Source organism: Vulpes lagopus, chromosome 18, assembly GCF_018345385.1.
Source record: "Vulpes lagopus strain Blue_001 chromosome 18, ASM1834538v1, whole genome shotgun sequence".
NCBI lineage: Eukaryota > Metazoa > Chordata > Mammalia > Carnivora > Canidae > Vulpes > Vulpes lagopus.
In genome coordinates, this window is record NC_054841.1 from 36,106,855 (window position 1) to 36,132,138 (window position 25,284).

The 25,284-nt window shown below is 50.3% G+C and overlaps 1 protein-coding gene across 3 annotated transcripts in view; it reads right to left on the bottom strand.

Annotated features, from left to right (window-relative positions):
• Positions 1-1,154: 1,154 nt before the first annotated feature.
• Positions 1,155-25,284, bottom strand: part of JAG1 (jagged canonical Notch ligand 1) — a 36,214-nt gene continuing 12,084 nt past the window's right edge. For all 3 annotated transcript variants that reach the window (XM_041732738.1, XM_041732740.1, XM_041732739.1), the window contains 23 exons: positions 21,634-21,888; positions 19,834-19,894; positions 15,842-15,972; positions 15,423-15,542; positions 14,873-14,986; positions 13,338-13,451; positions 12,634-12,747; positions 12,160-12,206; positions 11,629-11,802; positions 11,082-11,232; positions 10,113-10,277; positions 9,525-9,638; positions 8,887-9,000; positions 8,667-8,780; positions 8,408-8,524; positions 7,883-7,910; positions 7,318-7,403; positions 5,906-6,019; positions 5,244-5,353; positions 4,910-5,143; positions 4,608-4,739; positions 4,276-4,426; positions 1,155-3,474 (listed from right to left, as the gene is read on the bottom strand). In XM_041732738.1, the coding sequence (XP_041588672.1) occupies positions 3,017-3,474; positions 4,276-4,426; positions 4,608-4,739; positions 4,910-5,143; positions 5,244-5,353; positions 5,906-6,019; positions 7,318-7,403; positions 7,883-7,910; positions 8,408-8,524; positions 8,667-8,780; positions 8,887-9,000; positions 9,525-9,638; positions 10,113-10,277; positions 11,082-11,232; positions 11,629-11,802; positions 12,160-12,206; positions 12,634-12,747; positions 13,338-13,451; positions 14,873-14,986; positions 15,423-15,542; positions 15,842-15,972; positions 19,834-19,894; positions 21,634-21,888 (3,218 nt within the window). In that variant the 3' untranslated portion in view covers positions 1,155-3,016. The remainder of the gene's footprint in view (positions 3,475-4,275; positions 4,427-4,607; positions 4,740-4,909; positions 5,144-5,243; positions 5,354-5,905; positions 6,020-7,317; positions 7,404-7,882; positions 7,911-8,407; positions 8,525-8,666; positions 8,781-8,886; positions 9,001-9,524; positions 9,639-10,112; positions 10,278-11,081; positions 11,233-11,628; positions 11,803-12,159; positions 12,207-12,633; positions 12,748-13,337; positions 13,452-14,872; positions 14,987-15,422; positions 15,543-15,841; positions 15,973-19,833; positions 19,895-21,633; positions 21,889-25,284) is intronic.

Below are 25,284 nucleotides of genomic sequence, written 5' to 3' on the forward strand. Positions count from 1 at the left end.
AATTGCAGAGGCTCGTTAAACTTTTTTTTTTTTTTTCCTCTTGGCACAAAAGCAAGCACTTGGCAACTACCCAAGGAATTCTGGGGTCCTGAAGAATCCAAGTTCACAAACCACCGGAGCAAGATATTGCCTCGGGATGGTGTTTGAGTGCTGCTAAATCGGACTGTGTCCTGGCTCCCTGGGTCTGTACCAGAGCACTTCTCCCTGTGACCCCACCTTGCAGAAACCAGCTGTCCCACAGCAGAGATTAGGGACAGAAAGTATTGCTACACCAGGGCAGGGAGTCGTCACGGGATTCCAGGTCCTTCGAGCTGCTTTCCCAGCAAGCCCGAACGCATAGTTAAGGATTCTGACTCCTCTGAGCAGTACTCTGCTCATGCACAGGAAACTTGAGATATTTTTAAAGCCCGTTGCCCATTCTTAAGCAGATGCCCATCAGAGAACACAGTTCCTAGTCCAGTAGAAGAGAATTTTCCCAAGAAAGAGTAAAAGCATACTATGAAAATCAGAGGTGGACGGATGGCCTGAACGTGCAGCGCTAGGGGACAGCTCCAGAGAGGTTAGGCTTTGGCTCACTCATCAGAAGCAGGGAACTCCTGGCAACTCCACGAAGCTGCTGGAAGCCATCCATGTGCCCGTCACTCTGGCTCATCTCTGACTACTGAGGTGCCAGAGGCAAAGCTTTCCCAGCCCCACCCGTGATGTGCGGGCAGGGCCATTCTGGCCTCTGGCACCAGCAGCCACAAGGAGAACCACAGTTCACCTGTCCTGAACAGGTGGGGATGGTTGGCCTCTGGAACCTCCAGGAAGGCCAGATACCTGGCACCCCACAGCTGCACTGATTCCCTTGGAACAAGGTGATGAGTACATGGCTCTAACCCCAGAAGCTTGTAACTACCACCTCCTGTGCAGCGAGGAAACCGCCCTGGAGGCGTAAGCGTGCACAGAAGCCACGAGGGTGTGGTCTAAAATGATGGCAGGACATTAATATTAATCCAAGCAGCCAGGGGAAAAAAAAAAAAAAAAAAAAGATCGAAAGCACCGAATCTCCCTCTTCCTCCCCCAACACTAATTCCAAGCTTTTTAAAACCCCTTTTAGTGCGGTGGGCATTTCCCGTGAGTGCTCACAAACAATTCACCTCCACACTACAGGCCATTAATCCAGTGGTGTTTATTCAAGCAGTATTCACACTTGCTGTTGAATAACAAGGGAATCCAGGACCCCCGAGCTGGGGCTCTCACAGCTCTGGCTTCACAGCAGCCCATGGTTTTTTGAGAACTTCAGCTGAAATTTTGTGGCTGAAAAGGCTTTCAGTCTTCCTCAGCACCCCTGTCAAGCACAGCCTGTTTATCACACCCTGATTACCAGAACGGCCTCGGTGGGGTGGCAAAGGCACAAGGTAGAGCCAAGCAAAACTACAGAAGCTCAGAAGAGGCCACACTGTTCCAGGTTTCATACAAAAAATTTAATAAATAGTACTTTTCAAAATTTATTGCCAGGAACAACACATCGAAGATGCATTTTTATGTTCATAACACTAATAGGACAATACAGAGTATCTTCACGGTCTCCGTAGTGAGCCGACGACGTGAACTGTTTTAGAAGCCGTTTTGATCTTCAACTTTGTAAATAGCATTTTTATTTCCTCACTTAAGGCAGGCAGTGTATTCTATGGCAAATCTAAACAGTGATCTTACTGGACATTTTAAGGTTCAAGTATTCAACTAGCTTATAAGAATACTCCCTAAATGCAGTAGATAAACAAACAAAAAAAATCTACAAGTGGTTCAGTATTACATACGAATGGTGAAAAGAAATCAGAATTTACAAAATAAGATTGGTGTGCTTCCAACTTCACACAATTTGATATTTTTAATGATATTCAACCACTCACATTTTGGCTACGTTAAGTTGAAGCTCAACATGTTCTCTTAAACTGCTGTGTAGCCGATCACCTGCCTGTCTCTTTTCAAGTCTAAAGCATAAAAAAACAAAACAAAAAAAAACAAAAAAACCACCTGCTTTTCTAGACTAATTTTCAAACTGCCTCAGTCCTTAAAACGTGTTTTAAAGTGATGCTATAGAAGGTGTTTTAAACATCTGACGTCGTACAAAAAAAAAAAAAAAAAAAATTCCACCAGTATTCCAGGCACTGAAGCCCATCCTATTGTTTTAAACTATTTTCAAACACCTTAGTTTTGGCTTATAGGCAACACGTAATAAGAAAATAAGTTCAAAAAAATAAAGCCATACACTTAACAATGCTATCAAAAACCTTCAATTCTAAACACGTACATATAAATAAAAAGGAATGATGTTTTAAGGCTCTTGATTATTAAGTTAATAAATCAAATATACACAGTGATTAATAAAAAAGAATTATTTACATAACTATACAAAATTCTACTTTTGACACATTTTTCCTCTTTAAATTCTTCATTTTACCAGCAACTGCTGACATCAAGGTCCCCCCTCCCCCAACAACAAAATACAATAAAAAAAATAAATAATAAACTCATTTGTGATAGTTGCTGTGGTTCTGAGCTGCAAAAGGCACTTTCAAATACAGAACTACTTGTACGTCATCATAAAACCAATATACAAAAACAACTCAAGAGTCAATAAATATAAATAAAAACTATGATCCTAAGACTGCATCACCATCGGGACATCTGGCAGAGGTGGAAGCTCAAGGCCCCGGGGCCGGGCATTCTCCTGGGAGCCTGGTCCGAGAGGTGTCAGCTGTGGGGCAGGGGCAACGGTGGGGGGGGGGGGGGGGGGGGGGGGGGCACTTTGGACTGGTTTTTGCATAGCTGTGAGCTGCAGCATTGGATTTCCCAGCCAACCACAGAAACTACCATTGCCAGTGTAAGCCAGCTTGTCAAAACTTAAATTAACACAGGATTCTAAGTCAACGACAGCCTCAGACTGAAGAGGACAGGACAGCTGAAGAACTGAACTACAAGCCCCCAGCACCCTCCGACTCTACCTAGCGGCGGCAGCGCCTGCTGTCTGCTATACGATGTACTCCATCCGGTTTAGGCTCTGGGCACTTTCCAGGTCTCTGTTGTCCTGTTTGTTTGTCCAGTTTGGGTGTTTGGCTGGCGTGCCGTTGGGAGGCTTCTCCTCTCGGTCTACCAGCGTGTATGCGGGCTGCTTGGCAAACCGGGCTTTCTGCTGGTGCTTATCCATGTCGTCCTCCTCCACCTCTGAGTTGTGTGTCCTTATTTTTGACATTTTGGAGTTTTTGTTCTCGTAGTCCTTGACGGGGACCGTGTTGGCCCCATGCTTCTCGATGGGGTTCTTGATCTGGTTCAGCTGCTCCCGCACGTTGTTGGTGGTGTTGTCCTCGGAGGCCGAGCGCGCGTGGCTGCTGGGCTTCCGCCGCTTCCGCACGCACCAGTAGAAGGCTGTCACCAGGCAACAGATCCAAGCCACCGTTAAGACAGAGCTCAGCAGAGGGACCAGGAAATCTGTAAGGCGGGCACAAAACCAATTAACTCTCAAAGAAGGAGGAAAAAAAAAAAAGCCATCACACGAACAAAAGAATACCAACAGTGGTGCTCCTGTCCTTAATTCCTGAAAGGGGTGCCATGGGGACAAGTCCCTTTTCACAACCACATATTGTCACTTCACAGCTTGATAAGCACAGGACCAGGGCCCGTGGGGACCATGACGTGCTGGTCTCCAGAGACCGGGCACAGCAGCAGCTCCTGCAGGCTCCTGACTCCCATGTGGAGAGGAGCATCTGGTTCACGCAAGGCAAGTCTGGCTACTCAGGCGGCAGCTCATTAGAAGAGCTGGTTTTCAGCATTACCAGAAACCCGATCTGAGCGTGCATAGCTCCGATGGGCCGTGCTCCTAGCTAGAATAATGGTGGTCTAAAGGTGTGGCTCCCCTGCAGGGCCCTACAGCTGCCTATCAAACCCGGGTCTCTCAGTGCTTAGGCCGGGTGATCCCACGACACCAGGATGCCACCAGCTCGAGGCGCAGCAATGCTCTGCCCTAGGGCTTTGCAGGGGGTCTGTAAACAATGCATGCTCCGCAGGGGTGCCTGCTTCCGAGAGCACAGCCTGGCAGCAGGGAAAAACCGTACTTCTGCCCATCACCACGGGACCTTGGTCATGGCAGCTGGTCCCAGTTTTTCCACCAGTTAAATGGGGTGGGGTTGGGGTTCCTTGAGAGAAGCTGTCAGCTAATGCCCTCCCTGAACGGTGAGCCGAGATCTGTCGGACAGTCCTCACGCGAAAGGACTGTCCCCACCTGCCACCTACCTGTTCTGTTCTTCAGAGGCCGCCTCTGTACTCGCACTTCCGCCACAGCAGCGATCAGCGAGCTATTCCCGTCACGTTTACTAACGAGGTCTATGATTTTGTCAGTGATTTCCTTGATAGGGTTTCCATCGTCCCGTATGTCTTCAGCAGACTGGAAAAAGAAGGGCCAGATGTGGGATCAGGGCAACACTACACAGCAGCCATCACTGAAAGTGCCTTAGCCCGTGTGCCAAGCTGTTTCAGTGTCCTTGCTCTGTCTGGACACCGGCTAACTGGACTTTGAGAACTACCCTGCAGTCGAGTCATGAGGCGTGACTGGGTCTCATACTTACAATGGCCACATGTATTTCATTGTTCGCAGAAGGGGAAGGCTCACAAGCTATGTAGATTGAATATTCAGCAGAAACGTTCTTTAAAATATTCAGATTCCTCAATTCGCTGCAGATATGCTCTGTGGTTAGACCCTAGAAACACATGTAAAAACCACACATGTAAGATATTGGAAGGAACAGGAAAAAAATAAAAAAGGCTGACGTTTCCTTGCAAGTTAGGAATTTAAGCTAAGGGGAAGATCCTAGCTTGCAATGCTCCTGCTTTGGAACCAGCAGACACACACCGCCAAAGTTATTCGTACCGGTGACATCATCTCTTTGTTGAAGGTGAATGTGATGTTGGCACAGTTATCCTGGTAGTAGGGGTCAGAGGTACACTTGGTCTTCACCGGCTGGAGACTGGAAGACCGACACTCGCCCACGCCTGTGCAGGGGCGGACGAAACACTGGTCCTCCAGGATAGGGATGCAGCTCTGCCCGCTGGGGCACTCGCTGTGCCCTTTGTGGAGCAGGCAAGGTCGAGGGCCGCACCAGACCTGGGGAGCAGGGGGAGAGGAGATGGAGCGGGCAGCTCAGGAGAAACACCCAGCAGCAATCTAGAACCCAGGTGAGAGGCAGAGGGCCCTCATGCTGTACCTTGGAGCAGGCGATCCTTCCGTTCAGGCACTGGCAGGTATTGCAGTCATCGTCCCACTTGGCCCCATCTGGGATCACACTTCCCATAGTGATGCAAGGTTTCCCTGAAACTGAAAGGTAGAGCGCATGAGTGGAACAGATTTCCTTTTGTCTTGACCGTTGTCTATTCTTCACTCCCTCCCTGTCAGGGAAGGGCTGTACCTTTGCCCTGTGCCACGGGGGCAACAGGTGTTTTTCCCTCACCTGCTGCCTTTGCATGTGGCCTCAGGACCTGGGGGGCCTGTGCAGCACTAGGGGATGTGATGTGGGGAGCCTCTCGCAGTTGAGATATGGCCGCTGGCCCAAGGAGGGTGACGAAGCACACAGAACAGAACTGAGCCCAGCCTGCGTGCCCATGAGCAATGCAAATAAAAGCCTGCTGTAAGCCGCAGGTTTGGGGGTGGTTTGTCACATGGCAAAACTTCGGGAGTTGACTAATAACAGCTATCCTGTTTGTAGGGGACCCCCTAAGTTTCCCCGTCCCTGTGGCCCCCTGTGCATATCCCCGCCACGTTCTCCTGTAGCACAGTGCCTACTCAGGGACAGTCAAAGGGTAACCGTGGTGATTGTAGTGCCCACTGCCCCCACAAGACACATGGGCAGCTGCAGCCTGACCTACATACCTTCCTGGCACTTGGCACCGCTGTGCCCTGGGGGGCAGACGCACCGGTAGCCATTAATCTCATCCACACAGGTTGCCCCAAAGGCACACGGTGAGGACTGGCATTCATTGATATCTAGGAGAAATGGAGACCAACTTTAGGCTCCAATGGGAAGCAATGACATTCTTCTAAGTTTTTACTAACCTAACATACGGATAGAAAAGCGTATAAACCCTAGGTATAAGCTTGATGAATTATGTAACCAACACCCAAATAAACCGATCAGTAGCCCCCAAATTTCCACTAGTCACTTCCTCCCAAAGATCATCATTAGCCTGACTTCAAGCTGCTGAGAATCATTTCAGGAGGCGGCACTTTTTAATTAAGTAAGTTCCTTTTCATCAGATACTACAACTTAAGAGCAAGGGTAAAGTTCTTGAGAAAGGTCAAATATTTTAACCCTTGCAGGCCTTGTAGGCTTTGTCATGACTACCCTTGTTATAGCATGAAAGCAGCTTTAGATAGTATATAAAAGGGTAGCTGTGTGCCAAAACTTTATTTACAAAAACAGGCAGTGGGCCAAGGCTACAGTTTGCCAACACAATTTAGAAACATGGGATAGACCAAATGTATCCCATTTTGGTGAACACCAGTCAGCCCCAGATTTGGGGATCTCAAACACTAGGAAAATTCCAAATAATTTGGGGATGAGAATAACAGAAAATACAAGTATCACTCCCTCCTCCTCCCAAACTAAAAGGCATATAAGAAAGTAGGAAAAGGGGATCCCTGGGTGGCGCAGCGGTTTGGCGCCTGCCTTTGGTCCAGGGCGCGATCTTCAAGACCCGGGATCAAATCCCACATCGGGCTCCCGGTGCATGGAGCCTGCTTCTCCCTCTGCCTATGTCTCTGCCTCTCTCTCTGTGACTATCATAAATAAATAAAATTTAAAAAAAAAAAAAAAAGAAAGTAGGAAAAGGCTCAAAATAGACTTTAGGCACCCTGAAAAACTGCACTGCCTGTCTCCCATTTTAATTTCACTAAGGCCGGATCAATCCTTTGGGAACCACAACCCTAGTTCTGGCCACTGTCCTTAGCTCGGTCTTCTGTGGCAAATGTCCACTTGCCCCTAATTTCAGGTAGTCGTGAGGAAAAAGCACCCTTTCCTTGGGGCCTCAGAACAGATTAATCATCAGATCCTGTGGCTGCTCCTCTCTCCCTTGGAAGAGGGCTGTGTCCCCTGGGGAAGGAACACCAAGGACCTGGGACATTCCAGCCAGGCTATCCTAATCCCAGCTGGAGGTGGGAGGTTCTGTGCCTCTCAGAGCTACAGAGAGCAGTAACCTTAACTTTTCAAGATGAAAAGTCTCAGGCTGAGGGCTGAATCAGGGGGAAGAAGGCCACTGGGGAAACCAACCAGGGCTGGTCCTTACTTATTCTGCAGTCGGGTCCAGCAAAACCAGGGGCACACTCACACCGGTACCAGTTGTCTCCATCCACGCACGTGCCACTGTTGTAACTAAGAAGAAAGCAAAGACGGCCTCAGTTACCGACCTCCTGATCCACAACTCCACCAGCCAGTTGACCACAGGCGGCCACGCCAGTTCCATTCAGCAGCTCTCACCCCTGGCCACACACCCCTGTAGCCTGGGGAGATTTCAAAATAATGGTGCCTGGGTCCCAACCCCAGAGAGTCTCATTTCATGGGGCTGTGCTGCAATCCAGGCATTGGGACTCCTAAAAGCTCCCCAGGTGATTCTTATGCACAGCCAAGGTTGAGAATCGTTGAGAATAATCACAGCCCCCAACCAAGACATGACCTGGCTAATTAGAGTGTGGTCCACGGACCAGCAGGACCTGGGAGCTTGTTAGACAGGAAGGGTCTGCAGCCCCACCCAGACCTCCTGCCTCAGAACCTGCATCTTAGACAGGACCCCCAGGTGATGCCCATGCACATCGTAGCCAGCAAGGGCTGGCTTCCAAGGCGCTCATGCTTACCAAGGATGAGGACTGCAGTCATTGGTATCTGCAAAGTAAAAAGACGACTTAATAGCGAGGCCTTCACCGGGCAAAGCAGTTTTAACCCTAAGTAGAAGCACCACTTATTTCCATTAATACCCGTATGATCACACTGTAGTTTACACTGGCAAAATGCGCTTAAGACCTCTGCTCAATTGGAACCAGGCCTGCACCACACTTTGTTCTGTGTGCCGTGGGACATTACACAGGAAGAGGCCCCGCTCAGGGCGGGAAGGGGGCTGTGAGAATGGAAGGAGACAGGCTGCTGGTCAGACCCATGCTGGGAACAGAGACACCATCTGTCTCCACTTATCTCATCGGGGACTTTCTCATGCCCAGGTCAGGGCTGCGGTCCATCAAGTGCATTAGAACAGACCCAGGTGATGCAGAAGCAGACATCAAACAGCCCTGCTTCTGGTTTCCATCGCGAGTCCCTGAGGGTGTCAGGATGAACTCCTGCAGCCCTCTGTGGAGTTCAAGGCGGGTGGGGCAGGGGACACTCACTCTGAGCGCAGATCGGCCCCTCCCAGCCTTCTTTGCAGACACACGTGAAGGAGTCCCCGTTGACCACACAGGTGCCCCCGTTGTGGCAAGGGTTGGGTAGGCAGCTACTATTTCGGGCTGTAAGACAAGACAAGACAGGACCACCCTCCCTGAGGATCCAAAGAGAGTAGGAGAGCCGAGAAGCAGACCGCCAGGAAAGCGGTCCTAGGTGTTGAGATGGCCACACCCACTGCCGACCCCACGTGGGGCAGAAAGCTACCTATGTTGCAGGTCGTCCCTTCCCAGCCTCCAGGACATATGCACTTGAAAGCATCCCCTTCGTCATAGCAGGTGCCACCGTTGTTGCACGTGGCCTCATCACACTGGCTGTCACCTGGAGGAGGGGGATCTCCATGTAAGGCCCTGGCCAGCCCCCCTCACAGAAGACAGGGTGGTGGGAAGGGGTCGCGGAGAGGGGGCCCCAGCCAGCTACCACTTACGCGAATGGCAGGTCTTTCCTTTCCACCCGTTTTTACAGTCACAGTAGAAGTCGTTGACGAGGTCACGACATGAGCCACCATTGTGGCAGGGATTCTGGCTGCAGTCGTTAATGTCTAGAATCAAAGAGGAGACACCCAGCTCCAAAAGCTTCTAGGGCCATCCACGGCATGTCAGAGCCACACCCTTCCTATGGCCACTTCCACCCACAGCTTTCCACTCTAAGGTCCAAGACCAGCTGAGCCATCCATCCTGGGACTTAAACACCTTCACTCTTCTCAGCTGGGTTACTGTTAACCCCACAAGGTGGCAAGACAAGGGCAAGCCTCTGTCACTCCCATGGAAGTTAAAAATCAGGACAGACACAAATTACTATTAAGACAGAAATAAGACTACTTTCTCTGCAAGCAGGGATATTTAGCCTAATGACAGTCTGTTTCTACAGCTCCTCAGCAGAAGTTCCTCCCCTTTGGCCGTCCTCAGCATTCACAAATACAGACGGGACACAGGCAATGCTGTCCCAGGACAGGAACGGTTGGGGTCTTACTATCTAATTCCCATTGAAAAGGCGAGCTTCCCTGATGATACCTCCTACCCCAGCATCCCAGAGCTGTCTGGCCCAGGGAGACCACACACTCACTGGTTTCACAGTAGGCCCCCTCCCAGCCGTCACTGCAGATGCACTTGTAGGAGTTGACCCCATCGATGCAAGTGCCGCCGTTTTTACAGGGATTGCTCTCGCAGTCATTAATATCTGTGAAACGAAGACAAAAAAGCTGGTAAGTAAAGGACAACCAATGCCATAGCCAGGCACTGGCCCAAAGGCCACCTCCTGAGATAATGGGCAGCCAGGCACCTCAACATCCTCAACTCCATCAGGAAGGTTTTTCCGACTTCAGCAAGCAGCTTACCAGGCAGAAGCCTCCAGAGGATACGTTGTCTGTTTTATTTAATGCCTTGGAGGCTAAGCTACTTGGATGGAGTGGGGAAGAAAAGCCTACAGAGCGCAGGACCACCCAAACTAGTAAGATTCCAGAACGTAAACGTGCTGAAGGGTCAGAGGTGTCTGTGATCTCAATAAATTAAACACAACTCGGTCTTAGATCTTAGATGTAATGGTAAACCGTCACTGGTCTCGACTGAAACGAATCAAGCTCAAATGCTCCCTTGAACTGGGCAGAGGAGGGGTGGGGGGCACCACACCCCATTCCCTGAAGAGGGGTCTTACTTTCATGGCAGTACGTTCCAGTGAAGCCTTTGTTACAGTCGCAGGTGAATTTGCCTCCCGACTGACTCTTGCACTTCCCATGGGGACCACAGACGTTCGAGGAGATGTACCGCACCCCCTCAGGTGTGTCGTTGGAAGCCATGGCCACTGTGCAGCTGTCAATCACTAGAAGGCAGACTCGGGGTCAGATCAGGGCCATAGACCCATAAGGCATGGCATTCCTAAGCTGAGGACCTCTGCCCAAGCTCGCTTTCCTGGAAACAGGCACCCTTTGGCTAATGAGGGTAAGAAATCAAGAGGCACCCCGGGGCCAAGACTCTGGCGATGTGCCACATCACACTGTGACAGGCAAAGCCGAGACTCCAGACAGACAGAAGCTCTGTTTTTTTTTTTTAAGGCATTTCGCCCTACGTGGCTAAGAAGCCTCTGTGTCTGTGGGCCCCTCTCCTCCTACCCCTGACATCTCCTCAGTCGGGCAGAAGCTTGCTACGGGGAGGAGGAGCTTTACTTCCTACCTAAGCAAGCAGGAAGGACAGAGAACCTGCAGAGCCAGGCCACCTAATACAACGACCATGAGACACGTGGGGCTATTTAGATTTGAATGAACTGGAGTCAAGGAAGTTTCCAGTCGTAGCGGTCACACTAAATGCTCCTGTGGCTAGCACACCCGACAGTGCAGACAGCACACATCTCCAGTGCTGCAGACAGTTCTTCCGGCAGCACTGCTTTGGGGAAGGTCTCAGGGTTGCAAATCAGCCCACCCCAGAACAGGAATGCTACGTGTGGACAAGGTTCTCCCACTGGCAGGCCCGGACAGAGGGTTTCCACGTGTTCTGGCTCCCCTAGCGAGGCAGGTTAGGGCGTTACCGTCTCACCCAGCCAGCTTCTGAGAATATTGGGGGGTACTGACAAATAGGGGTAGAGGAGTGAGCCTCGGAGGCCAGCCGGGACCACAGGTGGGGCAGGTACCTTCGCAGGGAGTCGTGCGGCAATGGTCTTTGAGGTGGGAGCAGTTCTTGCCTTCGTAGTCCTCGGGACACTTGCAGAAATAGTCGCTGGCACGGTTGTAGCACTGGGCACCGTTCTGGCAGGGATTGGGCTCACAATAATCTATGTCCAGCTGCCAGGAGCAGGGAAGGGGGAGAGGAAACAGAGGTGTGATTAGAACTGCTCTGGGGCAGCAGATGCTGGAATCTGACCCCTTCGCCTCCTTCCATTTGCAGAACACCCTACATAATAGACAGTTATGTCCTAGAGACTGTCCAGGGATGCACGGCAAAACAGGGCAGAGTGGGAGAGCACGGAGTTGGGGGCACAAATGGACAGGCTGCTGACACTGTGAACAAAACCCACTCCTTGGTGTCCTTCCACCTGTATTCACCGAGCAGAAGTCCCTGGTCACTGGATGGTAACAGATTTCATGGCAAGTCCAGAGATCAGGAGGAGGGGAACTGGGCAGGGGTGGGGAGCTGCTCTGCTCTAGAAACTTGGCCTTGGAGGTTCTAGCCCCACTCACCTGACAGAGGTTTCCAGAGAAACCAGTGGGACACAGACACTGGAATCTGTTGATTTCATTCTGACAGTGACCCCCATTCAAACAGGGGTTGCTGGCGCATTCATCGATGTCTCTCTCACAGTGATCGCCTGCATAGCCAGGTGGACAGATACAGCGATAACCATTAACCAAATCCTGGAAGAGGAGAAGGAGGGGGGGGAGAAACACATGCTTTTTCCTCTGTATTCCACAAACATGGGGCTTTGGCAGTCTAGCACACCCGCTGCCCTTCCACTGAATCCCTGACATCGCTAAATGCCCAGCCTCTCCCAACGGCAACGGCAACGTGTGAGAGGAATTTCTATAGGCACGCCTTCGAGATGGCTCCCAGGGGGCTGGGAAGGTAACAGGAGCCCAACTGAAACTTGCAGAGAATCACTTTTCACCTGCATTTTTAGAATCTCAGAGGGATCAAGCTCTCCCAGGGCCACATGTATCTTAACAGATTTGTGTCAATCAGTAAGGTTTTCACTTAAGCAAAGATTCACATACCCGACAGGAGGCCTCATTCTGACACTGGCCAAGGCAGTCATTAATATCTGAAAAATAAACAAGTTGTCATATTAAAGAGGCAATTTACATTGAAATTGGGCTTAATTGAAAAGCGTTCTCCGCTCAGGACAGATAAAAGCCTCAAATCAGATGTCCTGTGTGCTTCTCCTGACATGCGGTTATTACACTGGGTGGGAACCCTCCCTCATTCCTCCAGACTGAGCGAGTGAAACTTCACATCATTGTTTTAGCCACCTTATCAGCATGCGGCTGTTTTACCGGCTAATGAGCTGATAAAGTGCATGTTTTCATTTCTGCACTGACCACTTCCCCGCCCCCCCCCCCAAAAACATTCCCTCTCTGAGGTTTTCCTTTTACCGCTCAAGTCTTAGAGCTGGAGCTGACATAGAGGCTGAGGAAAGCCTTTAATACCCAAGTTTCAACAAAAATCAAAATCGAAACAAAGGGACTCACTTATGTCACAATTCTGACCCGTCCAGCCAGGGAGGCAATCACAGTAGTAGCTCGCAATCAGGTTCTTACAGGATTTGGCATTTACACAAGGTTTGGCCTCACATTCATTTGCATCTGAAAGAAAATGTGGAGGGGCATTGAGAAATGGGAGTTTTACCCCCACTCCCCACCCCCGCCCAAACACACCCTATCAATAGTCTGAACTAGGAGACGTTTTAATAACCTCGCTAAATCAGAGACTAGGTTCCCACTATTTGGAACAGCTGATCCCTCTCCCCAGCCATTACCCAATAAGGAATGCTAATTGATAACTTTCTGGCTGGTGGTTAACAACTGGCCCCCAACAGGAGAGCAAAAAGCCACCAGGCATTGCTGTGCGAGCGTGGCGCAGCCTAGTTGCTGGGATTTAAATGTGGCAGGAAGAATGCAGACAGCTCATTCCTCATGAGACCATCCCCGTGGAACCCAGCTGAACACTCCTCGGACAGACGATTGACATGGTTCAAGGAATCCCACGACTTTCCCACAGGGCCTAAAGAGCTAGGCCATTAGCATTCAAGTACCCTCTCCCAGGCCCGCTGGACTCCTGACAATAAATTACTTTTTAGTATGATGGTGTGCAAACTCACACCACTAGCCACAGGCTCATCTCCAGTAACAACTCGGATCCATAAGGGCCAACCTGGGTGCCCGAACTTCCTTACCTAACTGGCACGTTTTGCCAGTCCACTGGGGTGGGCACACGCACTTGAATCCATTAACCAAGTCCTGGCAGGTGCCCCCGTGGGAACAGTTATTTGGAGAACAGTCATCAATGTCTGTTGGACAAAAGGGAAGAGGGTTGGCAATTTAATCTCAGTCCGTTTGACAATTAGATAATTTAATGCCAACCCTCACATGAGGGGCCTTCACTTAAGAGCCAGACACCTGCTCTAAGTGACTGCTATGACGATAAGGCCTGATTTTAGCTTTAAATCCTCCACTGCCCCAGTTCATTTAATCCCCCATCTAAGCAGCAGGAAAAGCCAGCTGGATCCCCAAGAGCATCACCACACTGGTAACATGGGACCTCTAGCTCTGTCTACTCTCTATTTTTAAAGATTTTATTTATTTGAGAGAGAAAGTGCATGGGAGGAGGGTGTTTAGGAGTAGAGGGAGAAGCAGACTCCCCGCAGAGCAGGGAGCCCGATGCAGCTGATCCTGGAACTCCAGGATCAAGACCCGAGCCAAAGGCTGACTGAGCCACCTGGGCACCCTACCTACTCTTTATTTTTAAAGAGAAGTTTCAGCGTGGCTCAGAGGTAGCTAAGAAGAGGTAAGGAAAACAGACTCTTTTCTGGTAGAAAACTTCATTCTTCTAATTTTCTCAGAGTTTTCCCAAATCCATATAGCTGGGGGCCTCACATCCCACTTCTGCACTTGTCTCTAGTGGCCTCTTCCTCTGCTGCCCACTTAGGAAGTACCAGGCTCTCTTGTGATCTGCTCATTGATTCTACACAACCCTAAGAGACGGGCATTGCCACTGTCCCGTTCAACAGGGCACAGAGAGGTAACGAGTGGTCCTACAAGAGGCAGGTGGGGCCAGGGTGCCAGCCCCTGTGACCCAACCCCAGAACCCACATTCTTAATCAGGCATGCTCTACTTTCAGGGTGCTGACGACAGTGGTTCTTAGGTCAGGTTGCACCTGAGAGACCCAGGTGCTCGCGAAAGAATGTGGACTCCCCAGTCCTGAGGGGAATTGTGAGGACCCCCTCATCTGCACTGTCCAGCACTTTGGGGGTTCTGATGTGCAGCCAGGCCTCAGAGCCATGACCACTCTGTAGCCTGGGTCTCTCTTTTGGGGCCACCCTCCACCCATGACCAAATTGAGGAGTGGCTACCTCCCTTGCCGGCAGCCTCTCCATGGCTCCAAGGAGAAGAGCTAGGACTTGATTTGGAGGCAGCAGAGCTCCAGGGAGCACTCACAAAGCACGGGGGTATCCCGCGGAGAAGTCCCTTCTGGTAGCAGCCACACCATGCAAACTTGGCTTGGTAGGAGGAGGGTGCCCAGAGACTTCGCGTGCAAGGGCTGGAAGCCCAAGCCAGACTCCCCATCAGACTGCTGATGGCACCTCCCCCCTCCCACCGAGACAAGACTCCTGAGACCTGACCCCCAAACCAGGCCCAGGTACCTGCCCCCAAGCCCCACCTCAATGCAGTGATCCTCTGGAAGAGACACGGGCCCAACCCCAGACTTACTTGTGGAACACGTGGGGCCCGTCCAGCCCGGGGAGCACTCACACTCGAAGCCCAGCGAGGTCTCCCTGCAGCTGCCTCTGTTGTGGCAAGGGTCGGACAGGCAGGCGTGCTCCGCTGCGAAACCCGGAGGGCAGTGAGCAAGGGGCACCCGCTTGTTTCAACCTACGTCCTCTCTCCCCACAGCCAGTCCCACGCCTGGGCCGCAGCTCAAGCTCGCTTCGGACAAGCGAAAGCCAGCCGGGGCTATAGGCCCGCTGTGTCCAGGGAAGGCAGGAAGCCGGCTTTCGCCCTAAGTGTCCCCAGCCACATTCCACGGCGGCTCAGAGCCGGGGTCACGCCCCCCACATGGGCAGATCACCGGGGACCCTCGCGCCGCCTGAAGGAAGTTTAGGGGACCCACAGAACCGCTGGGGTAACAGGTCTTCACTTTGGAGGATATTTTTGTCTTTTTATGAGGCCTTAAGGGTATTGTTATTTTTTTGTAAACTCAGAGTACAAAAAAAAAAAAAAAAAGTAAACCGAGGGCTCTCGTTCCACCCGGACCGCTTACCGATCTCACAGTTGGGTCCTGAGTAGCCCTCGGGGCAGGAGCACTGGTACTTGTCGGGGCCCGTGTTGCTGCAGGTCCCCCCGTTGAGGCAGGGCTGGTGAGTCCCGCAGTAGTTGAGATCTGCCAGAGAGACCGCACGGGGTCAGTGGCTCGCAGGCGGCGGTACAGGCTGCTCAGCTGCCACGGTTCTAGCGGGGGCCCCAACCCCCACCGTTCCTCTTTAAAAACTAAAACCAGAAAAAAAGACCCCAAGCCACGGCCTTAAAGGCAAATTCGAACAGATTCAGAATTAAGTCCCTAGAAATAAAAATAAAATAAATAAAAGTAAAAACCCTACGACAGCGGCCGCACTCCTTAACTCCTCCCGTGAACCCCGAGGCCCCCGTCCCGCCCCAGGGCCCCATCCCCGAGGAGCCTACCTTTGTCGCAGAGCTGGCCGCCCCAGTTGGTCTCGCAGAGGCACTGCCAGGGCTCGTTACAGGTGCCATGGACACACCCAGGGTGCGGGATGCACTTGTCGCAGTACAGGCCTTGCCAGCCATACTGGCACCTGGGGACGGACAGCACACCCCCCCCTTTAGTCCTTAGAACATTCGGGGCGATCTGCACCATTTAAGTGCAAGGCTAAGAAGTCCAGGCCTTTCCTGTCTTGTTTCATTCTTGGTGACAGGACAGTGGACTTGCAAGGCAGGCTTGTGCGGGGGCTCCGTCTAAACAAACATTTTCGGTACTTGGGCCGAGGTCCCCTCCCCGGCGGCTGCCGACAAAAGCAGGGCTGTCTGGGGAGAGGCGGCGGGGGCTGGCCTCACAAAGCCACTCTCTTCTCAGGCTCACACGGCTGCGCGAGGGTGGGGGCGTGGAATAAATCAGTTCAGGGCCCCAGCGAGCGGCTGCAGAGGCACAGGAAGGACTCTCGGGTGACAACAGCCATGTGAAAGTCGTCGCAACCACGGCACTGTCGGCCACTTTGCCACGGAGGCCTGGTTCTTTGTCTAAACAGCAAGTCACCAGTGCACAAAAACGCAACAAGACACCCAGTGAGGCAGGAAGCCACCTCCCTGTGAGGCTTTAGGAAATCAAAGGTGGGGGGGGGCACCCTCCTCTGGCCAAGAGGAGGCAAAGATCTCGGAACCCACTTCTGCAGGAGAGCGAGCGGAGCCGCAGCACTTGGAACCAATCCCATAGATAATTTATGGCCCACTACCGGGGCTGCTTAAGCTAATTCATTTTATAGTGATTTCTCACTTGGGGGGGGGAGGAAGAGGTCAACTCAGTTTATCTAGTATTGGGAAACAGAGTCAAGTTTCCTTCATAAGCGTCTCATTAATCGGACTCTTTAGAGGCCAAACGGTGCCTTTGATCCCCAAACAGAAACACAAACATAAACCTTCACCTGGGGTGGGAGAGAGGGCAGGGTCTCAGCCACTCTCCCCTCAAGTTCTAAGCCCTCAGAAACTTTAACTGCCCTCTTAAAACTCAAGCTTTAGTAAACAGGAGAAAGCCCAGAGAAGGTGGGGCGAGCATGGAACTGGACCTGGGAAAAGCCACAGTAAGAACGACCAGCGCCCTCCCCCACCCCCAGCCACTCAGCTGTAACTCTGGAAAACAAGCACCCCCAAGAAGGAAAGGCTTTCCGTTTCCAGAGAGCCGGAGGCAGGCTAGCAAATCCTTATCATGGGAAAATTATAGGGATCCAGCTAATAGCTAATCACCCACGGCCAAGAGTCAACTTAACCCCTGAGAACACTGACTAACCACTTCCTAACTTCCACAAACAAGCCATCCACACCCCAATTCAAAGAACCACCAGAATGCGTGGTTTAAAATTAATCAGACAGAGGGTTTGGCTTTGTGTATAACAGAACAGCAGTCTAAATGACCGTGACCATTCAGAGCAGTAAAAAAAAAAAAAAAAAAAAAATCTGGTAGAAATTTTTTTTTAAAAGTGGGACACTCAAGTTAGTGGGAGTTGGGGGAGGGGGTTTCATTCAGTAAAAGATCATCTTAGCTTGAAAGCTATTAAGAGGAAACTGATTCGGAAATAGCAATATTCTTACTGTCTTCTCTTCCTTCCAAACTATGGATGGCGACACCTCTTCACTTTGCCTAATAAAAGCAAGAAGAGGCAGCTGAGGACCCAACCTCACCTCTTAATTAACGAGAGCTGGATCCCCAAGCATAAAGAAGAAACCACAAGAGGCCATGGATGACTTCAAAAGAAAACAAATAAAAATACTGACCCTAAAAGAGGCATCTACAAAGTTATCCCAGTTTAATAATACATGATTAAGGTTCTCATGAGAATTTGAAGTGACTTTCCTCCTACAATGATTCATCATTAAGTTTGATATTATTGGCAGGCTTGCAATAAAGCAAGCATGTGCACCCAGGAAAAGGAATCTGAGTCTACTTGGGAACAACAAAACCGGTGAAGTTTTCTCATGTGGGGATTAAAAAAAAAAAAAAAGCAGCAAAAACAAACCAAACAACAACAAAAAAAAAACACCACCTCTGTAATACATAATCCATAGGACAACTTACAGGTAACTGGCCACTCAACTATTTCTGGAGCAGGACACAACCTGAGCTTCCTCAGCTAGAAGGTTCTGTTTTGATTTTCTTTCAAGGTAGGCAGAACAGGACAGGCTGGGAGACTATGCAAATGACGTGTGGGAAAGTCACACCTTAAGTAAATAAAGGCACCGGTGCATGTCTGGGCAGGGAGTGGGAGGGGAGACTTCGAAAGAGAAAGGGCTCCGTTCTGGAAACAAAGCCTGTTGTTCTGGCTGGGAGGGCCCTCCCCTGCGCAGCCGCAGCCGTTCTGATGACAGTAGCAGAAATCCGAAATCACGGCGGCAGGCCTCCCGACACTCATCTGAGCAGAGCAGGCCCAGAGTCGCGATCAGCACTGCTCATCTGACTTTCTCTAGAACACCCTTAAGAGGGGTGAAGGTAGGTGGATTCCTGCTCACACTTTGACAGCAATGCTGTCAACTCCGATGCTCAGCTGCCACCAATGGGGCTTAGCATGCCAACACCCACGGCCTTCCAGAAAATAAACCTCTCTGACATGGAGGAAGAGACAATGCCGGGTCAACCTGGTCTGAGTTTGCTTCCAGCTGCCTCAGTTCTCACTTTGGCATCAAGCCTCAGAGCAGTGCTCCCCGCTGCAGAGGAGGGGAAGAGACGTGCGCCGGCGGGGCCGCAAAGTAAAGACCAGAGAATTCCCTGCAAAGTGGCAGTCCCCCAAACACAGAGAACAGCAAGATCGCTCCGTGGGCTTTGTCAAGATGCAGATTCCTGGGCCGAACCCTGGCCTGGGATTCAGTGGGTGCGGTGCAGCACCCGGGAATCTGCATGTCCAAGTCCCCAGTTCATTCGGGGAACTGCTGACATGAACACTGAGGTTTGGGGCAGTGATTCTCAAAGTATGGTCCTGCCAGTGACATGGGCATCACCGGGCGGGGGGACGGGCCACTTATTGGAAATGCACATTCAGGTCCCCCCAGACCTATGGGATCAGACCCTGCATGGTAACGAGAGCGGTGGAAGAGAGTCCACTTGAGATGTGCTGGTTTAGTGTGTTTCGTTTGCCTCCCTGGGCTCAACCCAGGGTAGCTCCTGGGGGAAAACTGCTGGGCCCCAAGGATCCTCTCAGTGTCACTAAATCTGCTAATCCTTCAGATCTGAGAGGAGGGGGAGGCAAGTGAGACTGTGTCAGAATGTCACAGGCACCAACACCATTTCCTGAAACAAGTCTTTCCCAAATTGGCATAATGTACATTTCAAGAAGGTTCCAAAAACTGTAATCATGAAGCAGTTGGGGTGGGTCTCTGTTTGGCTTCTGCATTGTCCGGGACCATAAAAGAACAGACTTCAAAGGCCAGCAGCAAAAGTCTACATTCATCAGGCTCAACTGACAAGATTCCAGCGCAGCCATTAACCTCTCAGCACCGGCCTGGCTCCCGCCTGCAAAGGGGCCAGGAGATTGTACTAATCCCATTCTAAAGAATGCTCGGCTGTCCCCTAGTGATGGGAAAAGTGGGGGAGGGTTGGGAGACCGAAAACCAGGTTGGGGGAGGAGACAGACTCAAAGAAACCCACATCCCTCCATCTCATCCATTAGCACTTTAAGGGGAAGATTATAAAAACGTGTTATCAATTTACAGAACAGTTAATACATGAAGTCACCGACTATGCCCATAAGAGTTTTTTTTTTTTCCTTCCAAGAGAGAAGTGTGCACATTCCACCAGACAGCTGGTATAATTTAATAAGCTTCGGATGTGCCTATTTGGATTTTTTTTTTAAGCTTTCTTGTCCTCCAAAGGAAAAGAGGCATGTTCACAATAAATTCAGTCCCCCTCTTGCATTAAAGGATTAAAAAGAAAAAAAAAAAGTTTAGTCATTTACCTGCAGTCACCTGGGAGTTTGCAAGATCCATGCTTGGGACTACAGCCCTGTCGGCAAATAGCTATAAAAACAACAAAACACACACAAAGATGAGTCAAGCACATGGTTTCTTGCACCACCACCACCACCACCACCACCACGAGAATGGCCCAGTACATTAAGCCTATAAAATCCATGACTTTAAGAGATCTCATGTCAAGTCCATTGTAAGGGAAGGAAGATGGGAGGTACCCAAATAGCAAATCCAGCTTTAAACTTCAAGGCCATGCTAGCAGCTCTTCAAAACGTGATACTACTCAGGGACTAAATGGGGGAGGGGGATCTTCATCCTGAGGCTCTCCACAATAGGTAGCGAGCTCCCTGTCAATTCCCACCCTCTCCAAAAGAACAGGAGCTGTGATCCTTCCTCATCTCACCACCCTGTCCCATGAGGGCACATTCAAGATGAGCCCCAGCATCCTTAACCCCCTCATCCCCACCCCCTATAATGCCCAATGTCTCAAAAATCCCATGGGACTAACAAAGCCAATGAGGCAGGCCTCATTTGGCAGGCTAATCCAGAGGCCAGATCTGGTGGTACTTTTGCAAAGTATCCTTGCAAAGGAATTCTTTTTCCTTTCATTAAAAAAAAAAAAAAATTAACAGATAATAAAAAAATACTCAACATGATATCCCAGTAATAATTACTTATTTTCAGAACACCAACTACTTTAAGTACGTTTGCTAATTCTTTCATTTGAATCCCGGAAATACCATCCCTTTAAAACTCTAGTGACTTAAGAAAAGCTCAGGAGACCTGCAAATTCCTCTGTGTCTTGCCCTTCAGTCAATTCAAAACCTCCCTTTCTAAATTTGAGTGTATCTTGAAAGAATTTACCAAATTAGGTGAAATAAGCAGAGTACACTAATGTTCGTGAGGGCCTACACTGGTCAACTAGAATTACCCACTTGCTATGAATTAGAAGCTTTGTAAAGGTACAAAGCACAGATAATTCTGTGAACATCTGTGACTATGCAGTTAACTCCCTGAATCCCAGGAGAAGGCTGGAACAAAAGACAGCACATCTGAGAGCTTATGCTGCGGTGATGGGTTCGACTCTATGCAAGTGTTAAAGCTCCGGTTCACCACTCACCCCATCCCCCTCAACACCACAGGCCCCGAAAACACCTCATAAAAGCTTGCCAGCAGATGGCCGTGAACTAGGGGCTGTCATTTGCTGCAGGATCACATATTCAGGCACTGAGCTAACCCTGTCCCATTTGGCATCTGCTTTAGGTCAGGTTCCTTAGAAGCAGAGCCTGAGACAGGGGTTTGGGTACAGGAGAAAGGAGTTGAAGGCAGCAGATGGGGTGGGGAAGGAGCCAAGCAGAGGTCTCAGCTGGAATCTGGCTTTAACGTGATCCCAGGGGAAGCCCTGGCGTGTGAACTGTAGCACAGAGTGCAAGGCCAACGGGGGGTGGGGAGTGGTGGGGGTGGTGGCTGGCCTTTGTACCCCCATATAGTCATTTGCAGACTGTGAGCTGGAGGGAAGAGGCATGGAGTGGCTGTTTGGCCAAGGACAAGGCTCTAGAGAAGGAACAGCTGTGAGCCGTTAGCAGCCAACACTCAGCAGCTGGGGGAAAGGGGAGTACCAACAGCATCTTCAGCATCTTTGTGCTTCAGGCCTAGAAAACAGCCCAAATATCCCCCCCCATGTCAGATAGCCACTTGACTGGGTGGGGGTGGGGAGAGAACCTGACACCAACAGTGCCAGCCACTCAGAGCTGGTTAACCCACCCAGCACATGCCTGCCCACACACCTTTGTTACATTCTGGGCCCATCCAGCCCTCCATGCAAGTTTTGTTGCCATTCTGGTCACAGGCATAGTGTCCAAAGAAGTCATCTCTGGGTCGGCAGAACTTGTTGCAGCCAAAGCCATAGTAATAGTCATCACAGGTGACACGGATCTGATACTCAAAGTGGGCAACCCCTGTGTTCTGCTTCAGTGTCTGCCACTGCCTGCTGGGGTTGATCATGCCTGAGTGAGAGGCCTTTTCAATAATGCTGTCGGGCTCTAGAGACAAAACAAAAAAAGAAAAAAAAAGTATTGATTTGCATTAACATTTGCACCAGAAGCTTCTCCCCTGACCATTTTGCCTATTTTTAACAATGAAAACAAACGCACATAGTACAAAATTCAAACACTACAAACAGGCAGAAAAGTGAAAAGTCTGTCCCCCTCCCCAGAGGCAGCCACCTTTACGTTTATTTACCTTTTTTAAAAGGTTTTATTTATTCATTCATGAGAGGCACATGAGAGGCACAGAGAGGGAGAAAGAGGCAGAGACACAGGCAGAGGGAGAAGCAGGCTCCATGTGGGGAACCCGACGTGGGACTCGATTCGAGTCTTCAGGATCAGGCCCTGGGCTGAGGCAGCGCTAAACTGCTGCGCCATTGGGGCTGCCCTATTTACCCTTTTAAATGGCTGTGTAGTATTTCCCTGTCTGGGAATACAGTGAAACGCGTTCACCTAGTTATCCTGACATATGTGCACTTAGGCCATTTTGACCTTTTACAAGTGAGCAAAGCCATAACGAACATCCTTGAACCGACTGCCCATGTGTGTGGTTCTAGTGTAAGAGACCTCCTAGAAGGGGAAGCGCTGGGTCAGAGGACAGTGCACCCAACCCACATCCATCCACAGACGACCGCGAACAAAGGCCTGTCAGCCTGTCCTGCCACCCACACAGGAAACTGGCTTTCCCGGCAGCGATGCCAGCACAGTATAGGTTACCAAACTTTCTGATCTTTGCCTGATAGGTAAAGACGTATCTCTTACTTTAATTAGCATTTAATTAAGTGATGGTGAGCACCCTTCCACGTGGTTACAAAGCCATCTGCATCTGTTCCTGTGAACTGTAACCTGTTTCTCTCCTTTGCCAAGTGCTCTAGTGCGTTGCTGGCCACACCAATTTGCAAAAGCTCTTTACATATTAGAGAAAGCACCTTATTCCAGGTAAAGGTTAGCAATCCTCCTCTTCTGGTTTTAGAGTTTTGGGTCTTGCTCTAGAAAGACTTGGTCTACTTCTAAACTCCTCCCTGGAAGCCAAGGGTAGAGTTTTAGATTTTTAAAAATTTATAAACTTTGCCACCTTTTCAGCTGGCACTTGTACCACGAACTTGATGTGATTCACCTTTCACCTTTGCCCAGAAGGCAGAGGGGAAAGTAACACACCCCAGTTTAGGGACAGGTAGACTAGGGGTTTTTCAGAGCCAAGTCATGCTCTTTAAAAGGTGCCTATTGAAAATGAACACGCCCAGAGCTCAAGCAGCCAGCTCTCACTCAAGAGGAGTAAGAAGTGGTCCCTGCCCTGAGGTCACTTATAATCTAGTCTGAGAGAAGAGACAGGTTCAAAAATAAATCCAACTGCCAGGTGCCAGGAGTCCAGGGGAGGGACGGGAAAGGGAAACAAGGCAGTAAGTCAGCACCACAGCCTGATGTGGTGTTTGTTTTCTTAAACCTGCCAGCACCAAGCCTTCACTGCCTTGTCAAGGGCAAGGCCACCTTCGGGAGACTGTGTTAGGACCTACTCACAATGTCTGTGATTCTTACCCACCCACACCCGTTTTTCTAGGACCAGGGCCTGTGCTCATCTACAAGATTATGCAAAGCCAACAAGTGACCAGGGGAGGAGGAGCTCCCGAGGGGCTCTATCCACACGAGTTCCAGCTTCGCCCCAGCATTCACCCTCTGGGTTTAACTGTAGTGTGGGCAGGACAAGCGTCGAACAAGCCCACATACCTGTAGACTTACACCCCAGCACACACAGAACCACCTGCAGATAACGCTTTACTAACATGAAGTCTTACAAATAACACAGGTCAAGGAATGACAAAAATGTCCCTCCATTAACTGTGTGTTTGCTCTGCTGGTTCAATTAAAAAGTGTAGCAAGCTATTACCATGTGATTATGAGATCTTAATACGGGAATTATTTAAACACACGGCTCAAAGGCCTCCAGCATCTCTTGGGCAGGTAACAACAAACAGTTCAGACAAGAGTCTAGGGTAATCCTAAAGGCACAGGGTGACAGGTCATTTTCAACAGTTCAGCTGGCTTTCCACCTAAGTCTAGAATATGCGAAAACTATTATTCTGGAATCCTCACCATGGCTAACAGATCCATAGAACCAGCCTCACACCTGTGTGGCAGGTTCCTCCCAGCAGCTGGGGGTGGTGGGGTGGGGGTGGGGGGGAGGAGTCATGGGTGCAGGACAGGGTTTCTGGTATCTGGTTGTAGACATCAACTCTGCTACCTGCTTCTTCCAAGCTGCCACCACCTGAATTGCACTTCCTCTCAGCTTGGGGCATAGAGGTGTATCCAGGGGTTTTTTTCACCTGGGGGTCCAGCTCTATGACCGGAAGACGATGTTAGCAGACCCTCCTGTGATCTTCAGCTGTGTGAAGATGGAGCACGTAGCCCCCACAACAGCCTCGCAGGCCAAGGCAGAGGTAATAAGGCGAGTCTGAGCATAACCTTGAGGCCACGCCAACCCACAAACCTAGGACAGGAGCTTAGTCAAGGTGCCTAAGCTAGAAGGAAAACCTGGACTAACGCTTATTCGATCTGCTGAGCAGTGCCATAAACTGAAACCGTTTGCACTGGGGGAGAAAAGAAAAATGTGGGTCTTATATAGTTCTGAAAGAGAAATGGTCTCAAGAGGACTAATGCCAGGAGGGCCAGGCTTTAGGCAACAGTCTAACACTCAAACAGCACCTGGGCTTTGTCGGGGCCAATCTCTCTACAGAGCCTAGGTGAGAAGGAATCCTCTGTCCTAAAACTCAGGGTTCTGCCTCTCATATGAAGCCAGAATTTAGGCAACTTGTTTGGCCCCCAAAGAGCAGCCAACTCCATCTGGGTTGCTACACATCCTTAGGCTTTGCCCTCATGGAGTACTGCCCCATGGGAGGGACAGAGGGTAAAGAGTAATAAGCAAAACATTCCAGGCAGTGCAAACAGCATGTGCAAGGGCCCTGCGGCAGGACAGAAGGTGATGATGCATTGGAGGACAGAATGGGGACTGGTGGAACAGGCTGAGGATTTGGATATGGTAGAAGACAATGCAGCATGTAGGATGGAGTTAGGAGCTAGCAAGGAAACAAAACAGCTGTACAAGGCCTTTGGGGCCACACAGAGAGCTGTCCCAAGAGCAACAGGAAGCCACCAAGTGGCTCTTAGTGAAGAGGACAATCAAATCGAATCAAGATGTAAACCAGAAACAGAGGATATTGTAGGTCAATCATTTTAAATGAAAAAAGGGAAATGCTCTGGAAAGACCAGGATGGCAAGAGGATGGAGAAAGCACTGGTGGTGGACCAGAGTAGATATGGATGGGCCAATTCAGCCACTACCATAGGGGTTCAGGTGTTAGCAGATGGTGACTTGGACCAGCAGGGGACATGCGGGAGG